This window comes from Cervus canadensis, chromosome 3 (genome assembly GCF_019320065.1).
Source record: "Cervus canadensis isolate Bull #8, Minnesota chromosome 3, ASM1932006v1, whole genome shotgun sequence".
Classification (NCBI taxonomy): domain Eukaryota; kingdom Metazoa; phylum Chordata; class Mammalia; order Artiodactyla; family Cervidae; genus Cervus; species Cervus canadensis.
Window position 1 is genome coordinate 18,106,813 of NC_057388.1, and position 16,854 is coordinate 18,123,666.

Below are 16,854 nucleotides of genomic sequence, written 5' to 3' on the forward strand. Positions count from 1 at the left end.
TCCCAGGTACAAGCTGTTATAACTTTATCAGTGGCTGCCTTCGAAACAGAGAAGTCTTACTTTTGAGATCAGGTATGATAAGCACCAAACATTTCATTTCATGAAGCAAGTGAAGCCTGGGCCCATCCCTAGATGGCTGGCCACAGGAGTTAACTATTGTTGTTTTCAAGTCCTTACTTTTTGGGTCCCACTTGGCCAACATTGACCCGCACACAGATGACTTTTCTTGTCTGCATGCCAACGGAGCAAGAGGCCTCCCCGTTCCAAGTTGCAGTTGTGTTGAAGGACGAAACTGAAGTGTCCTCGATACACTGGCCCCAGGGACCGGTTTGCCAGTGGTACACAGTACAGGGATGCTCGTTACAGCTGCGTACCTCTTGCAAAGCACTGCTGTTTGGGCACTGAACTCCACCTACAAAAACAGACGGTATGAGCAGATTAGATATGGTGCCAACAGAAACCTTATCATTCTCTGTTCCTTGGAATTAACAATAAGAATGATACCGGCCACTTACTAGCACATGTGGCCACCACACTGCTAGGAGGGCAAATCACGTGAATGGCACTGTCTGGCTTAAAACTTAAAACTTTTTGGTATATTTGATAATCGGCTTGGGGGACTCAGGAGGACCTCAAAGACAGGCCATTATTCTCTAGAGAAGATGAAAATGAGGAACAAACAAAGCCTATGTATTCCTAACCAGAGGAAACATGGACATTGAGAATCTATAGATGGGGGAAACCCAGTATGTTCACAAATGATATCCATCAAACTGAAAGTCTTAATTCTAGGTTTCAAAGTGCTGCTTTATTTCAGTGAATTAGGATTTAGGATGATTTTAAATCAATAGATGCTTTCTGACCCTCCATGGCATCACTGAAGAATACATTATACATGTATTAAGGATAATACACCATATTTCTTCAAATCTAAAATGTGTGAATGACTGTGAGATAGACCATCATTTTATGTGTCCCAGAGAGAGTAAAATGGCTGCAAATTAAACTACAATGCTTTTTTTATCAACTCTAATTTTTACTGTATGCTCACCCAAATAGCTTTGTATGACTTATTTAAATACTTTTAAAAAAATGTACCACTTTTACATCCATTAAAAGGGAAGGTATTTCTAAAACTTCTTTATATTTAGAATCCAAATCTTTCAAGTAGCTTATTAGTTGACACTCATCAAAGTTTGTGTTCTCCTACATATAACATCTCTGTGGCATCACATGCATTGGTTATCCAGGACTTCTTAAAGAGTGTTCCCTGTTGTCTCCAGGGTTTTTTTCCAGGATACTGGTACCCATTTCTAAGTTCTAATGTGGCTCTATTTTAATTGTACCAGAAGATGTTTGCCAATGAAAAGTTTAAGCGAGCAACCAAGGGAAGGTTTATTTTCCTTCCTCAAATGGCCCTTAGCTGTTTTTATTTCTTTGTTTCTGGTAGAAATAGTATGGGGTTGCTATTGCTCTCAGGAATAACAATGAAACTCCCAAGTACTAGCAATGACGACTATATTATAACTGCTGTTTGGCCACTGTGATTTTAAAATGAACCTAATATAAGATGCAGTAATTTCAGAGATGAAAAAGAGTAAAACACATGTGTCCTTTAATCAATAGAATGTGGTTGTAGAGTTGTCAATATGGAAATCTTTTTTAACATGCTGGCCCCATTATAAGTACTTTATAGGTGGGATCTCATTTTAAATCCACAGCTGCTGAACAAGTTAAAAATTATGAAGGGGATGAGTCCAGACAGCTTAAACGATGCAGTCACAGAAGCAGTTAGGAATTTGCGTAGTCCGGTGTTTTTTTGTTTTTACCTAAATGCTATTTGTAATGCCGCGTTGAAAATAAAAAGCTTTATCCTATTAAAAACAGAGTATTGGGAGGAACTTATTGTTTACGTTGTTGACAATTTGTTCTAGTCACACTTACGTAGTCTCTGGATTTCATTTTAAGAATAGAAAATAACTGGTTGTTCACATGGAATGGTGGATCCCTGGGTGTTCATCACACATATTTGTGACAGTAAATGGAGGAATACTGAACATAATAGGAGGTGGGTTTTGGATATTAGGAAAGCAAGTTTTTAAAAAGTTTAAAAACATTAAGAAAAGTGATTCAACAGCTAGTGACCTTAATATGGCAGAAGACCTGGGTTCGATCCCTGGGTTGGAAAGATCTCCTGGAAAAGGGAATGGCAACCCACTCCAGTATTCTTGCCTAGAGAATCCCATGGACAGAGGAGCCTGGCGGGCTACAGTCCACGGGGTCGCAGAGTCAGACACAACTGAGCTACTAACATTAACAAGGAGGATGGCTCCTAAAGTTTGAGATCTGGGTAAAAGTAATAAGCAAAATCACACCCTGAGCTGATCTTCAGGTATCATTTCATTTGTGACTAAGGACATCCCTCTATTCAGCATATAAATCAGTAGGCAATTTATGTGATAATTTAACTGCAATTTAGTCACTTATGCAGTGTTGAACATGGGATCAACATCAGAATAACCTGTATTAAACAACATTTCCTTACTGTCCCCTGCTTCATGAAGGTGAAAACATCTGTCACAGCTCATATCCTATCTTCCATCACACAGCTCAGCAGTCCTGGGAGCAAGAAGTTTAGTATTTGAATAGGGACAACTCCTAAACCTGGTAATTGGACTGGGGCACTCTTATTACCCACTTCCCTGAGGCTCTAGATTTATCCAATGGTATTTCTCAGGAAAACACATTCTAACTGTAGAAAAATGTGTTCATTTTACATAACCATTTAAAACTATATCTTCTTATTTAATAGTGAAATTACCCCTCCTCAATTGAATAATGTGTTTTTACTTACCCCATTTTTACTTTGAATATATGTATGCCATGTAAGTTATGATTTTAAAACTCTGAATTGTTTTTGACATTGGAATTGGCTGGTTGGTTTTGAAAAAAATAATAAGAAAAGAGCTTCTACAACATCAGCATAACTGCAAGATAACTGTTAAGTTTACAAACATAAAGACTATTTATTTTCTTGCCCCAATCCACATTAAAGCCACATCAGCATTTTCGGTGTATGTCAAGATATTTGCACAGATAAGTCCCAGTGTGGTCTTAATTATAACAACGATGTGGCAATTTGGAAAGTATGGCTTGGATAATCAGTCACTGCAGCATTGTCATGTTGTTCAGGGAATACTTTTATGGTTGAAAAATTGATAGATATGATACTGAATTTATTTATTATTTATGGGAAGATTTAATTCCAGACATCTGGGAATATTCCCATTCCTGTAGTACGAGATTATAAAATGTCATCTGTGACAAAATTAGTGATAAGCGTATTTTTTTAAAAAACCCTCTTATACATAAAAATATACGCTTCATATTAATGTGACTATTTAGGCTTTCTATCATTTCACCAAAAGGAAAGACTTTATAATACTCTGATAATGAAATTCTGTTATATAAGTAAACTTTCATGTTCATACAAAAATGCCAATTATAATATGCAAAACTTCTCTCAGAAACTACAAATGACTTTTCCTCCCTACCATCAAGCCCAAAAGACTTTGGTTAAGAGACATTTAACAGAGCTATGTTGTTTTTGAGTGTGGCATTGAAGTCCTTACAATTTAGATGACAGATTGGAGAGGAAAAAAAAAGAATCTTTTCAGGGACTTCCCTTGTGGTCCAGTGGCTAAGACTCTGAGCTTCCAATGGAGGAGGCTCGTGTTCGATCCCTGGTCAGGGAACTAGTCCCACATGCTGCAACTAAACATCCTGTATACCACAACTAAGACCCTGGCACAGCTAAAGAAATAAATAAAATAAACAAATGGTTTTTTAAAATAGAACCTTTTCAAAACATTAATTGAATACCTACGTACTGACTGCAATATGCAATGGTTACCTATGCTTCAGGGGATAGTCTAGAGGGGTTAGAAACAGACATAATTCTTGCTACTCTCAAGGATCTTACAATGCAGTGGAGAGAAGTATAGGGGTGATAATATAAACAAAGAATTGAGTACAATTCTAGGTGAATGCAATAATATAATGATAAAGAATATGACAATTACGTTAAAAGAGGAATTTAGTATAATTGGGATTCAAAAGTTTAAAATTACATTAGTTTGGGGGATACTAAAAATGACTAAGGTTGTTGAGATGAGGCATTGAGATGACTTTTGGAGAAACAGGAGTTCGATAAGCAGAGTTCTGGGAAGGGAGACAAGGAAGAGAAAATTTAATTTAAGCAGAAGAGAAACTAAATAAAAGCTAAGGCACTCAGGCAGGTATGACCCTGGGAATTAGCAATATTGATGCAGTCAACTGGAGTGCAGAGTTCACACAGGGAAGTAACTGACCATAAGGATAAAAAAGTGGACTAGGCTCAGGGTAAGAAGAGGCTATTACAGTGTACTGTGAATTACAATTTTAAGATACTTGTAACTTTGCCTGCTATTGCAGCCGTAATACCTTTGACAGCAGACTACTGGTGGGTGAAAGGCAATGGCATGATTTCAGGGAATTTAACTGGAAGTGCGTTAATCATAGAGAACCTCAAGAGACACTGGGGCAGCCACCATCCCCTCCGTTTTTTTCCCCTTGTAGTAAGGGACTAAAGACATCCCACAGTAAAGTCTGTATAAGTCCTGCAGGACTGTAGGAACAGACTGAAGTGGTGGTCATGTAGGAACAGACTGAAGCAGAACTGCTTTTTCAAAGTCAGTAGCAGGAAGGTGCGGAAGTGGCAGTATTTACTTAGAAGTCAGAGTTATGTGAGTATGTGCACATAAAATAGATCCTGATCTCTTCAAATTCCTCTAGAGGAAATAGAAGTACTTCCTGGTTCTCAGAACTAAAATCATTTCACTGTAAAAATGAAACAAGGTAAAACAGAAATATTCATCCCCTCAATGTTTTATACTGCAAAGTAAAACTTCTGAGGACTACTAATTATGTGAAGAAAAATTGGCATAATTTTATTTCAATTTGCATCTATTTTCTGCAAGTACAAAGAAGGTGTAAAGACACACTAACACTTAGCTGAAGTTATACTATCAGGTCACTCTGAACTCTGCAAAAATAAATATTCTCTTATATCTTGCTTTGTAAAGATAATTGACTGTAATGAGAACTAACAGAAGTTGTTGTTATACTTAGTGGAAAACACTTTGAAAAGCATTTTTCCTTTTAAACAAAGTTTGTTAGGAACCTGCAACATGAGTTAAAAAATGGAGAAGGTCATAAATATAACATCAATTTTTAAAAAAATTCAATATACTACTATTTATATCAAAAATATGTCAAACTTAAGTGTTAAAGGATTGAATTCTTTTAGAATTCCTGAAATAATTCTAAAGTAGCTCTTGGGACCCATTCTGTATTTTCACAAGATACAAAGAAGATTTTTACATCAAAGTGTCAAACAAATCTAAAAGCAAATTATTAATCTTATTTAACCAAAAGTCAAGGCTTTTGAAGTAAGATACATACACAGAATTTTATTTTCAAGTTGAAAAGAAATATTTTTATATTAACTATCTTCACTTATGCCATTTGTGATTTGGTTTCCAAATTTTAGTAGACAATATTTTAGTAAAAGTCATTTTATGACATTTTTGTGTACTGCCAATACACAAAATAATAGGTTACATAATGCTGCTGCTGCTGCTGCTAAGTCGCTTCAGTCGTGTCTGACTCTGTGCGACCCCATAGACGGCAGCCCACCAGGCTCCTCCGTCCATGGGATTCTCCAGGCAAGAGTACTGGAGTGGGGTGCCATTGCCTTATCCATAAAGTTACTCAAAGATTATATGAAAAGCAATTGTATTCAAATTATTTTTATTCTATTATTTTTAACTTTGAACTAACCCCAAAACTATAGGGATATTTAGAATGTTACCAATAATTTTTCCCCTCAATCATACGGAAGAAGTTATTGAAATGATGCCCCATTACCCGAAATACTTCAGTATGTATTTCCTGCAATCAAGGGCATTTTTCTATATATAAGCATATTCAATATTAGGCAACTAATACTTATGCATTATTTCCATCCAATCCTCAGACCCATTTAAACTTGCCAATTATCTCAAAACATTTTTTATAATAAAAGGACCTGTTTCAGAATCAACTGTTGCATTTAGAGCTTATGTCCAGCTAGTTTCCTTCAATCTTTCTCAGTCTTTCCTTAATTTTCATAACTTAAACACTTTTGAAGATTAGGGGCCAGTTATTTTGTAGAATATCTTCCAGGTAGGGTTTGTCAGATGTTCCCTCATGATCAGATTCTATAATATGCATCTTTGACAGGGATGGTACAGACATGACATCATGCTCTCTTCGTACCACACCAGGTACACATCCTTTGTATTTGCCCCATTACTGATGATGTAAATTTTGATTATTGAATTAACATAGTGTCTGTCAAACTTCTTCATTAGAAGGATACTTAATACTGTAAATATAATGCTCTTCATCAAACTTTCAATTAATTTATTTATATCAAGTATGGATTCATGGTTTCCTATCTTAATGTATATAAATAGTTATTATTGTTAATTTGCATTCACATTTCTCCTGTATGTGGCCAGTGGGAGACTCTTCAAGCTAGCGTCCCTGACCTTTTTTTAATTTCACTTTTATTTTTATATTGGAGTAGAGTTGGTTTACAATGTTGTGTTAGCTTCAGGTAAAAAGCAAAGTGATTCAGTTATATATATATGTGTGTGTGTGTGTGTGTATCCACTTTTTTTCAGATTCTTTTCACATATAGGTTATTACAGAATATTGAGTAGAGTTCTCTATGCTATACGGTAGGTCCTTATTAGTTATCTGTTTTATATATACAATAGTGTGACCTTTTGAAATATTTTCCTCTTCTTTTCTTTCTGGCACAAGATCCTCCAGGCACATCTTGTACTTTTGCTATCCCAGCCCTAGAATCAGCTATTTCTCCAAGAAGCCCTGGCTCCTTTCATGGGAGGATGGTAATAGACATCAAGGTCTCATGTCATTTCAGTACAGAGCTAACACATGTATATGTCTATAACATGAATATATATCATACTTATATTTGAATTTTATGTATTTCTATGTCTAGGACTTCCCTGATAGCTCTGTTGGTAAAGAACTTGCCTGCAATGTAGGAGACCCCGCTTCAATTTCTGGGTTGGGAAGATCCCCTGGAGAAGGCTACCCTCTCCAGCATTCTTGGGTTTCCCTGGGGCTCAGATGGTAAATAATCCGCCTGCAAGGCGGGAGACCTGGGTTTGATCCCTGGGTTGGGAAGATCTCCTGGAGAAGGGAAAGGCTACCCACTCCAGTATTCTGGCCTGGAGAATTCCATGGGCTGTATAGTCCACAGGGTTGCAAAGAGCTGGACACGACTGAATGACTACACTTTCACTTTTATGTCTAGATTTACAAATTGAACACCAGGAATTCACACTGATAACTTCAAATTCCAATATAATACAACAAGGTTTACTCTAGTTTTCTTTCTTAACATATTCAAAACTCCCTTCTTTAGCGATAAGAAACCCAACTATTATGTTTAATACATGTACCTATTTGGTCAACCAACCCCCGTCACCAATCTCCCACTGCTCTACCCACGGGCCATCGTCATCACCCTGCTCATACTCTGACACCTGCATTCAACCACTCCACATTATTGAAACCCTCCTCCACCCTGCTTGGCTCCGACACCCCGCACTGGGCTGGTCTCCTCAATGCTGAGATTCCCTCTGCATCCTGCTTTTGCCCTGGCATCCTGTGTTGGGTTGCTGCTTTTACTCTTGTGCAATCCATGTGTCCCTCCCTTTAGACTTCTCAGTGTCTCAGACACTTCACGTCAGGCCGCCCTTTTCTCACTGGGATGCCCACCTCACTCAGGCTGGGCTCTGACAACTCACCCTGGATCACTACAGACCCCTCTCCTGCCCACCTGCTGGCACAGATGCTCAACTGTTTGGCCCCACTTAATAACTTTGCAGATAAAACTGTTAACAAAGGGAGCTAAAGAGACTAGAAAGGACAGGAAGGAAGGGGAAAAGAAAGTATAGCATGAGGTAAAGAAAAGTGCTACTCTATTATTTTACCATTCTTTTAACAGGAATAAGGAAATAATGAGTCATAACATTTTAACAGTGGAGAGTGTGTCTAGTTCATTGGGGTCATATGGAATACTCCTCTATCTCACACACTTATATATACACACATGGATATAGATACATACAGACATAGAGGTAGATACACAGATACATACACAAAAGAAGACTGATAAACCAGGGGTAAGATCAGTAGCCAGCATTCCTTTCTCTCCAGCACACAGTAGAAATGTATTTCCCCTGCCCCTGATGAAATTAGGTTCAAATCCAAGTCATGATTATATGACCTGCTTTGATAATGAAATGTCAACTGAAATGATATAAATCACTCTGGATGAAAGAATTTAATTGCTGACTCTCTTAAAACAGGTAAGAGTCCCCAGCTGTTTTCTTCCTCTGGCATGAAGATTGTGAGGTAGGCTTTCATACCGAGGTGTAATGCTGAGACATTTCATGGAGGACAGACTGTCATGGAGAGTTACCTGTCGCTGCAGCAAAATTCCCAAGAGGGAAAAACAATTATTCTATTTAGTTACTGAATTTATGGGCTTACTGCAGTACAACTTTGACTTCATCAATACAGAGGTTATATAATCTCCAGTATAATGTATAATGGTGACATTTTACTGAGATAAAGTACAAATGAATAGGTTACAGCATTTATTTTGTAAATCCAGATAAATGCTTTGCACATGGACTTGTCCTGTAAGTTATTTCACCAGAAAATCATTTAATTTCATGTCTAAACAATCAATATATAATTTTATTAATGTGATCTTTACCCTTAAGGTTTATCACAGTAATATTCTGATCCACAGATAATTAAGAAGATCAGGCTTCCCAGATAGCACTAGCAGTAGAGAACCCATCTGCTAATGATGGAGACGTTCGATTCTTGGTCGGGAACATCTCTTGGAGGCGGGTATGGCAACCCACTGCAGCATTCTTGATCTTTACCCTTAAGGTTATTACAATAATATTCTGATCCACAGATAATTAAGAAGATCAGGCTTCCCAGATAGCACTAGCGGTAAAGAACCCATCTGCTAATGATGGAGATGTTCAATTCTCGGGTTGGGAAGATCTCTTGGAGGCGGGTATGGCAACCCACTGCAGTATTCTTGCCTGGTGGTCTATGGTCCACAGTGTTGCAGAGTCAGAAACAACTGAAACGTCTTACATATATGCGCACATGACACGTACAAGTATTAATTTGGGGGGAATAATAGAAAAAATTGCTTTTGTGCTGAATTATAAAAATGTTATCTAATTGGCAGGGAAATGTATTTTAAAACTTCCTGCAAATTAGTTTCTAAATCATTTAAAAATATTTTCAGAATTAGAAAAGACTTATTTTGAAGGAAAGAAAATGTGTTTTAGTGTCAAGCAAATAACAGGTATTAAATTGTCTTTAAAAGACAAATCCTTTATTAAATATTTCACATAATGATACCAGTTTCTGTAGCTGTTATTAACAGAGACAAATAACAGCAGATTCCCCATTGACTGAATATCCTCTACAGTTTCCACTTAAAATGATGTTTTGAGTTCATGGGCTTCCCTTGTGGCTCAGCTGGTAAAGAATTCACCTGCAATGTGGGAGACCTGGGTTGGATCCCTGGGTTGGGGAGATGCCCTGGAGAAGAGAAAGGCTACCTCTCCAGTATTCCAGCCTGGAGAATTTCATGGACTATATAGTCCATGGGGTCTCAAGGAGTCGGACACAACTGAGCGACTTTCACCTCACCTTTATGATTAACTATTTACACATTTATAATTCTCCAGCACGTGTTTCTTATGATGCAGCTGTTAGCCTTCATTAAAAATTATCCAAGTCCCATCCTTTCAAACTAAGCAGATGATACATACCAAAGAGCAATCATAAATTCCTGCCTTTAAAGCATTTCATGACCTTTCAGTGTGAAGCATCATGTCTACGGAAATAATGATCTGGTGAGTTCTGCAAGCATGGCAGAATCTCAGCCATGTGACTCCTGGGGCGAAAAGTCAGTCATTACTAGTCACACAGCAAGTGTCTGCAGAGTATAATGGATTTACAGGAAGCAGGGTGACCACAGATTTAATTTTAATGAAGCCCAAGACATAATTCGAGCTGATAGAGTGTGAAGTCTGAATATGATCTATACAAGGTTAGAGTTATTGTTTGACAACATAAGGAATATAATTTTTTCTTGGAAAGGTTCTATTTTTTCTATTAGGTTCCACAGATACATTCTTATTTTGGTAGCAAAAAATTACATTTATATTGAGGTGACAAGAAAAAAGTGTTTGGACACAAAAAATTCTAAATTTTCTCATAGGTTGACTATTTTAAATATGTTAAATTTTCTCCTATGCTTTAAGGCCAACATATTTTTGGCCTTATATTTTTGCACAGAATCACATACAAAGAAAGCAAATTTGATTAAAGAAAGAACACTAGCAGATTTCTATCACTAAAATGTTTCATAAACAGAAAAATGAAATAGGCAATGTGAAAACTCTTCTAAAATTGATTAACTGGGGGTATACATAAAGAAACATGTGCTTACTACAAATAGAAATCATTAACTAGTGTTAAATGTGAATGAAAAGAGTCATTCAGCCTGATAATATTTAAATAACGTATGCCTATATTCTTGAGACAGAACATGCGACATGTGACAGAACTTGACTTATTTCTGTGTTTTCCTTACCCCTGTGTTATTTTCCAGAATGACAAGATTAAGTATGACATTATATCACCCAGTCACACAGAGGCCAAATTAGCATTCAGATACAAACTTGAGAGACAATTACCAAGAGCCTTGTATTTCCTGACAATGGGGCTTGCATGGTATGAATATATGAAAAGCTTGTGCTTTATTCACCCAATAGCATGAAGTGATTTAGGAGCAACATATTTTAAAAGTGAACACAATCTACATATGAGACTCAGGGCCTATGTTCAGAAACCCAAACGGTAGAAAATCCATGTCATTTTCAGTCAAGCAATAGTCACGGTGGTGATTATTTTAAATAAAGTTTAGTATTTATGAGAAGGTAGAACAGGATTTCACTGGGGAAAACTGACTACTGAAATAGAGAGAAAACAATGAAACCTGACATTTGGAATTTCAGGAGTCATTTTCAGATTTCTCCACAAGTGTGACACTTTGAAGTAGAAAGAACCTGAGTTATGAAGAAGGAGGAAAGGAAAAGTGAATTCACTTTTCAAAGTCTTTTCTCTTTTACTAAAGATCTATGTTCAAGGTTAATTTAAGGAACAGGAGCAAGCTGCCTAATATGTCACCAGATATTAAATCTCCACGGTTTGCTGGGTTTCAGGAAGCTGATTTTTGTGGAACTACCACTGTATCTGGGCTGTACACACAATGAAAGGCACAGCAGCTCCTGGAAGAGGTCTGCGTCCCTTCTGGAGCTGGTAACCTCACCTTCCTCCCCTGCGTAGGCCAGGACGGACCGGGCTCGTATCTGTCTTCCTTCTGTGGTTTTGCCTGAGCAGGTGTGAGAGCAGGAGGACCACGCGGACCACATGCTGAGCACGCAGTCCTTGGGACAGGGCACATCGCAGGCAACAGGGATGGGGAAGATGGCGTCTCTGCACAGCTGTCTGTCAACTTCTTCTCCTGGGAAAGACATCATCACCAACAGTCCATCATTTTCAAATAATGTAAAATGAGCAACTGAAACCAGATGGGCACCAGAATAAATTAGCTTACTTTCCTTTTGTTCTCTGTTAAAAGCCAAAAAACGAACAAACAAACAAAAAGAGTCACTGCCTATTACAGCCAGATGTTAAAAGAATACCAGGAATGAATAAACAGATAGATCCCCAAATGAGGCTTTTTTATTATCAGTGCTTAGGTGTGTAGATCAAACACATTGCTTCAAGTATTTTATGCTGTAATACCTGCCTAGGAAATGATGTTTATAGATATTAATCTCTGCAATAAAGGACATTAGTGAAATATGTCTACCCCCTTTATTTAATTGTTGGAGATGAGCTATCATTCACAAATAATGATTCTATCCATAGCATGCACCATTTGTTTTCATGAAACCAACTCATCGTCACTATTTGTAAACTCTTGTGTCTCCCAGGGAATTTATTTTTGTACACCTGGCAACCTTTTTCTTTCATTTAAAGATGACTTTGTTACCTGGAAATAGACAGGAAGCATAAATAGTAGGACAGTATTATAAAACCACTGGCTATAGCGATCCCATTTGGTAAGGGGGAAGAAAAAAACAAGGTGTGCAAATAGCAGAAGTAAGATGTTGCCACGCCAGTGCTTAAAACTCTTCAGTAGTTTCCTTTTGCTCTTAAGATAAAGGCTAGATTTTTCAAAAGTTTACAAGACTTCAAACCACGTGGCTCTTGCTTCCTTTTCTAGCTTCATCTCACTTCACTCTTCCTGTTACCCCAAAGCCCTAGAGTCTGGCACTTATTTGGTGTTTTTTTGAGTGAGTGAAGTGAGATATACAAAAGGCCAATGAGAAAGAAAATATTGTTGCTGTTAATAAATGCCAAAGAAATCTAGAATAATTACAAATAAATGGTCAAAATACAGTATGAAAAAAGTCTGAACTCTGTTGCATAGCTGGTAAGCGTAGGAGCTAATGAGGTCATTCAAACAGGGGAAAATAATATACACACAAGCAAAATTAATCTGCTATTGTTCCACAGAATATATCCATAATTCTGGATGAGTATATCAGAAATGTATGCTTTAAGGCATTATGCATTCAGATGAGAAAAGGTGACTAATCTTGCCTTTGTTCATTATTACAAGCAAACAACTCAGCTTTGTCACTGATGGAGGATTAGGAGGATCATTTTAATGGACAGTCGTTTATTCATGTATTTGAAAAACAAGACAAAAAATCAGAAGTCAATTGGAAATGCTCTAAGTGCTCAGGGCTGGTGCACTGGGAAGACCCAGAGGGATGGGATGGAGAGGGAGGTGGGAGGGGGGATCAGGATGGGGAACACATGTAAATCCATGGCTGATTCACGTCAATGTATGGCAAAAACCACTACAATATTGTAAAGTAATTAGCCTCCAACTAATAAAAATAAATGGAAAGAAAAAAATGTTTAAAAAAAATAACATATTCATCAGGCAAAATCAAAAGTCAATTATAATGCACTTACATGTTAACAATCACTAGTTTGCAAGGTTTTAAATTATTAGACTTGCCCACTAGTAAGACTCACTAAAATGAAGCTGAGTCATCTTTACATCATTCATTCTCCTTTAGTTACTCTGACCTGTGAGATCTCTTTTGAGTTAGGCTTATATCCCAATAAAGAACATGATAGATTATATGATAGAGTGAGAAAATTGTTATAGTACAAGGCATGTAATATTTTATAATTTAAATAACAGTGATGACTCTTGTGTTTACTAGACTTTTTTTGTTAGTGCAAAGAGTGACTTGCATATGTTTTAGTTCCTTTGTTGCTATCTTTTATTGTTTCATCTACTCTCATCCACTTTTGTTTCTAATAGTCTCTAAAATGTAAGGCAAGTTTGGGGCTACCGTATTGTTTTCTATAATAGTTACCTAATCATTTCTACTCAGAAAATTGAATTCATTCTGTAGCATTTGAGGAGAGACTGCTACCTGTGTGTTATTACATTAATTTGGATGACATAAGTAATATATTTCTGTTGCATAAGCATAAATCTGAGTTCCCTGGTGGCTCAAGCAGTAAAGAATTTGCATACAATGCAGGAGACCCAGGTTTGATCTCTGGGTTGGGAAGATCCCCTGGAGGAGGAAATGGCAACCCACTCCAGTACTCTTGCCTGGGAAATCCCATGGACAGAGGAGCCTGGTGGGCTACAGACTATGGGGTCGCAAAGAATTGGACACAACTGAGTAACTAACACTTTGACTTCACTTTCTTTCATAGTATAAACCTAAGAGATATACAATTTTAACCTTTTTTGCTTTTTGAATGCTTTTTTTTCAACTTGTGTCCCACATCTTATGTTGGCTCTTTTTCACTCATCATTTTTGGTTTAGTTATATATTAATATATTTTCCTGTAGTTACGTTCCTTCTAGAGTCTCCTTAACCCTCTGTGGAGCTCTAAAGATCCACTTTGGAGCTGACCGCCAAGATTTTAGCATTTAGTTTACTCCTCCCTAGCCCCCCGAGCTTTGTCAAGTGTGACCTTGCCTGTTTGCCCCCAATGGCTCCTGACTGCCCATCTCGGTCTTGCATCCAAATACCAGTATTATGTCCTAGCCACAGTGGCTTTTTTCCTCTTTCTCCTACAGGCCAATCTCATTGTTGCCTCATTTTTGTTCTTCGCTTTTCATGAATCTTTCATATCTCCACACAGTAGACTGCTTCTCACCATGCAGGTTTCAGTTCAGTTGTCTCCTTGCGAGGGGAGCCTTGAAAGTGAAAGTCGTTCAGTCGTGTCTGACTCTTTGCGACCCCATGGAATACAGTCCATGGAATTCTCCAGGCCAGAATACTGAAGTGGGTAGCCTTTCCCTTCTCCAGGGGATCTTCCCAACCCAGGAATTGAACCGAGGTCTCCTGCATTGCAGGAGGATTCTTTACCAACTGAGCTATCAGGGACTGACCAGATACAATTTCATAGTAGCTTCATTTTATTTTCATTTTAGTGAGTCTTACTCACTAGTGAGCAAGTCTAATAATTTAAAGCCTCATTTTCTAGTTTCACTAGAAACTATTGTAATGAATTGTTTACATGTCTAGTATCTGATCCTGCTTCTAGAGTACGAGCTTGACAAGGGCATGATTCTTAGCTGCCTTGCTCATTATATTATACTTAGAACCCGAAGAGCACCAGGCACCTAGTAGACATGAAATAATCTTCTGCTACGTAAACAGATAAATTAACTAACCTGAAGTTACTGTTCTAGTTAACTGAAGGTTGGACTAGACGAATATGGGCCTAAGTACAGTATTTCTTCAATGGCCATGTACTCCACTGCTCAAGGACTGTGCTAAGGTGTATTCAGCGGACAGCCGGTGGCATATGCACAATCTGGAGTTTGCTAGAAATGCAGTCTCTCAGTTCCCACCCATAAATTGTGACTTGCATTTTAAAATGACCCCTGGGTGATCTGTATGCAGGTAAAATTTGAAAAGGATTGCTTTAAGATTTTTCTGCCCTTATTCTCTTGAGGTTTGATTAGAACCAAACCGCCTTATGAAAGAGAAGCATATAAAACAAATTCATCTAGATTTCATACCTAACGTCATTCACTTCTCTGTGGGACACCCCTTTAAGCCTCTCTTTATACCTGGGTGAAAACATTCATTTGATGAATAGTTACTGATTGTCCATCCTTGGTCAGGCACTGTGCCATGAATATTACACACATCATCCCAGTTAATTATGACAACAATCTTTTTTTTTTTTAGGTATAATTAACATATAACACTACATTAATTTTAGATATATACAGTCACCATAATAAGTCCAATTAACATTTCCATATGATCATATATACATAAACATTATTTTAAGGAGGTAAGAACAGTTTTACATGACACTATTAGAGAAAATATAGTAGTAAACTAAACACAAACATATAAAATATCAGGTTAATTTATAATCTTTCCATAGAGAGAAATGGAAATGCCATTTTTCCATATCAACCCTCCTCTTATTAGGACATTTTCAACCACCATATGTCTCCATTATAGAACCATTTGAGACTCTGATTATCTGAATGTGCATCCCCATAAATCCAGGCAGGCACATCTGATTACCATTATGGTGAATAACATAGTTCTACAACTCATTCAGGCACAGAACATAACCTGTTTCTTTTTTTTTGGTCTTTAACTTTTCTGAAGTTGAAGTGAAGTGCTCCTCACTCAGTCGTGTCCTGACTTTTTGCAACCCCATGGACTATAGCCTGCTAGGCTCCTCTGTCCACAGGATTCTCCAGGCAAGAATACTGGAGTGGGTTGCCATTCCCCTCTCCAGGGGATCTTCCTGACCCAGGGATCGAACCTGGGTCTCCAGCATTGCAGGCAAATTCTTTTGTCTGAGCCACCAGGGAAGCCTTTTCTGAGGTTAATTTCTTGTTATTCTGAATGTGATGCCAACATTTAGAATCCTCCTTATGCTTGCCTTTCTGTATTAAATATTCTATATTTTTTGGCATTTGCAACATGAAAAATTTGGAAGGACTGCTTTGCTTTTAGATAACATACTCATCCCCTCAGTCCACATCAAGCTCTAGACATTTTAACCAAATCCTAAAAATATGCATATTTTACATGAAATACATAACACAGAAATAAATGAATGAATCATTGTCCACATGTTACAATTTAGTCTTGCTCTGATGCCTTAACTGAAAAATATTTTGTTCAACCTTGGTTGTGAAACCCAATAACAAGAAATTGAGAAATAAGATGAAAATGCCTGAGTTTATTTTTATGAGCTCAAAAACATATTTAAATATTTAAGTTGGTGACTCCCATTTAACATTTTTCTTCACAAATATAATCTCAAGAATATTTTTTAATAATTTGCCATTTCAATCAATTTAAACATGTATTTTGCATCTTTAAAGTAACTCCCAAATGTCCCCTTGTTTAATCTATTTTCATAGATACCACCAAAATCTAACTCTTCTAAAGTATCTCCTTTCATTCTGCTGTTTCCTACCATAGAATAAGAGAACTGAACATCTGCTTGAAGTAATTAAACTAAAAATTCATGAAG

The 16,854-nt window shown here is 37.3% G+C and overlaps 1 protein-coding gene across 1 annotated transcript in view; it reads right to left on the reverse strand.

Moving 5' to 3' along the window:
* THSD7A (thrombospondin type 1 domain containing 7A) overlaps window positions 1-16,854 on the reverse strand; it is a 452,526-nt gene that overhangs the window by 94,535 nt on the left and 341,137 nt on the right. Inside the window, exons 7-8 of the mRNA XM_043462735.1 lie at window positions 11,555-11,749; window positions 178-412 (exon numbers count right to left, since the gene is read on the reverse strand). Coding sequence (XP_043318670.1) covers window positions 178-412; window positions 11,555-11,749 — 430 coding nt within the window. The remainder of the gene's footprint in view (window positions 1-177; window positions 413-11,554; window positions 11,750-16,854) is intronic.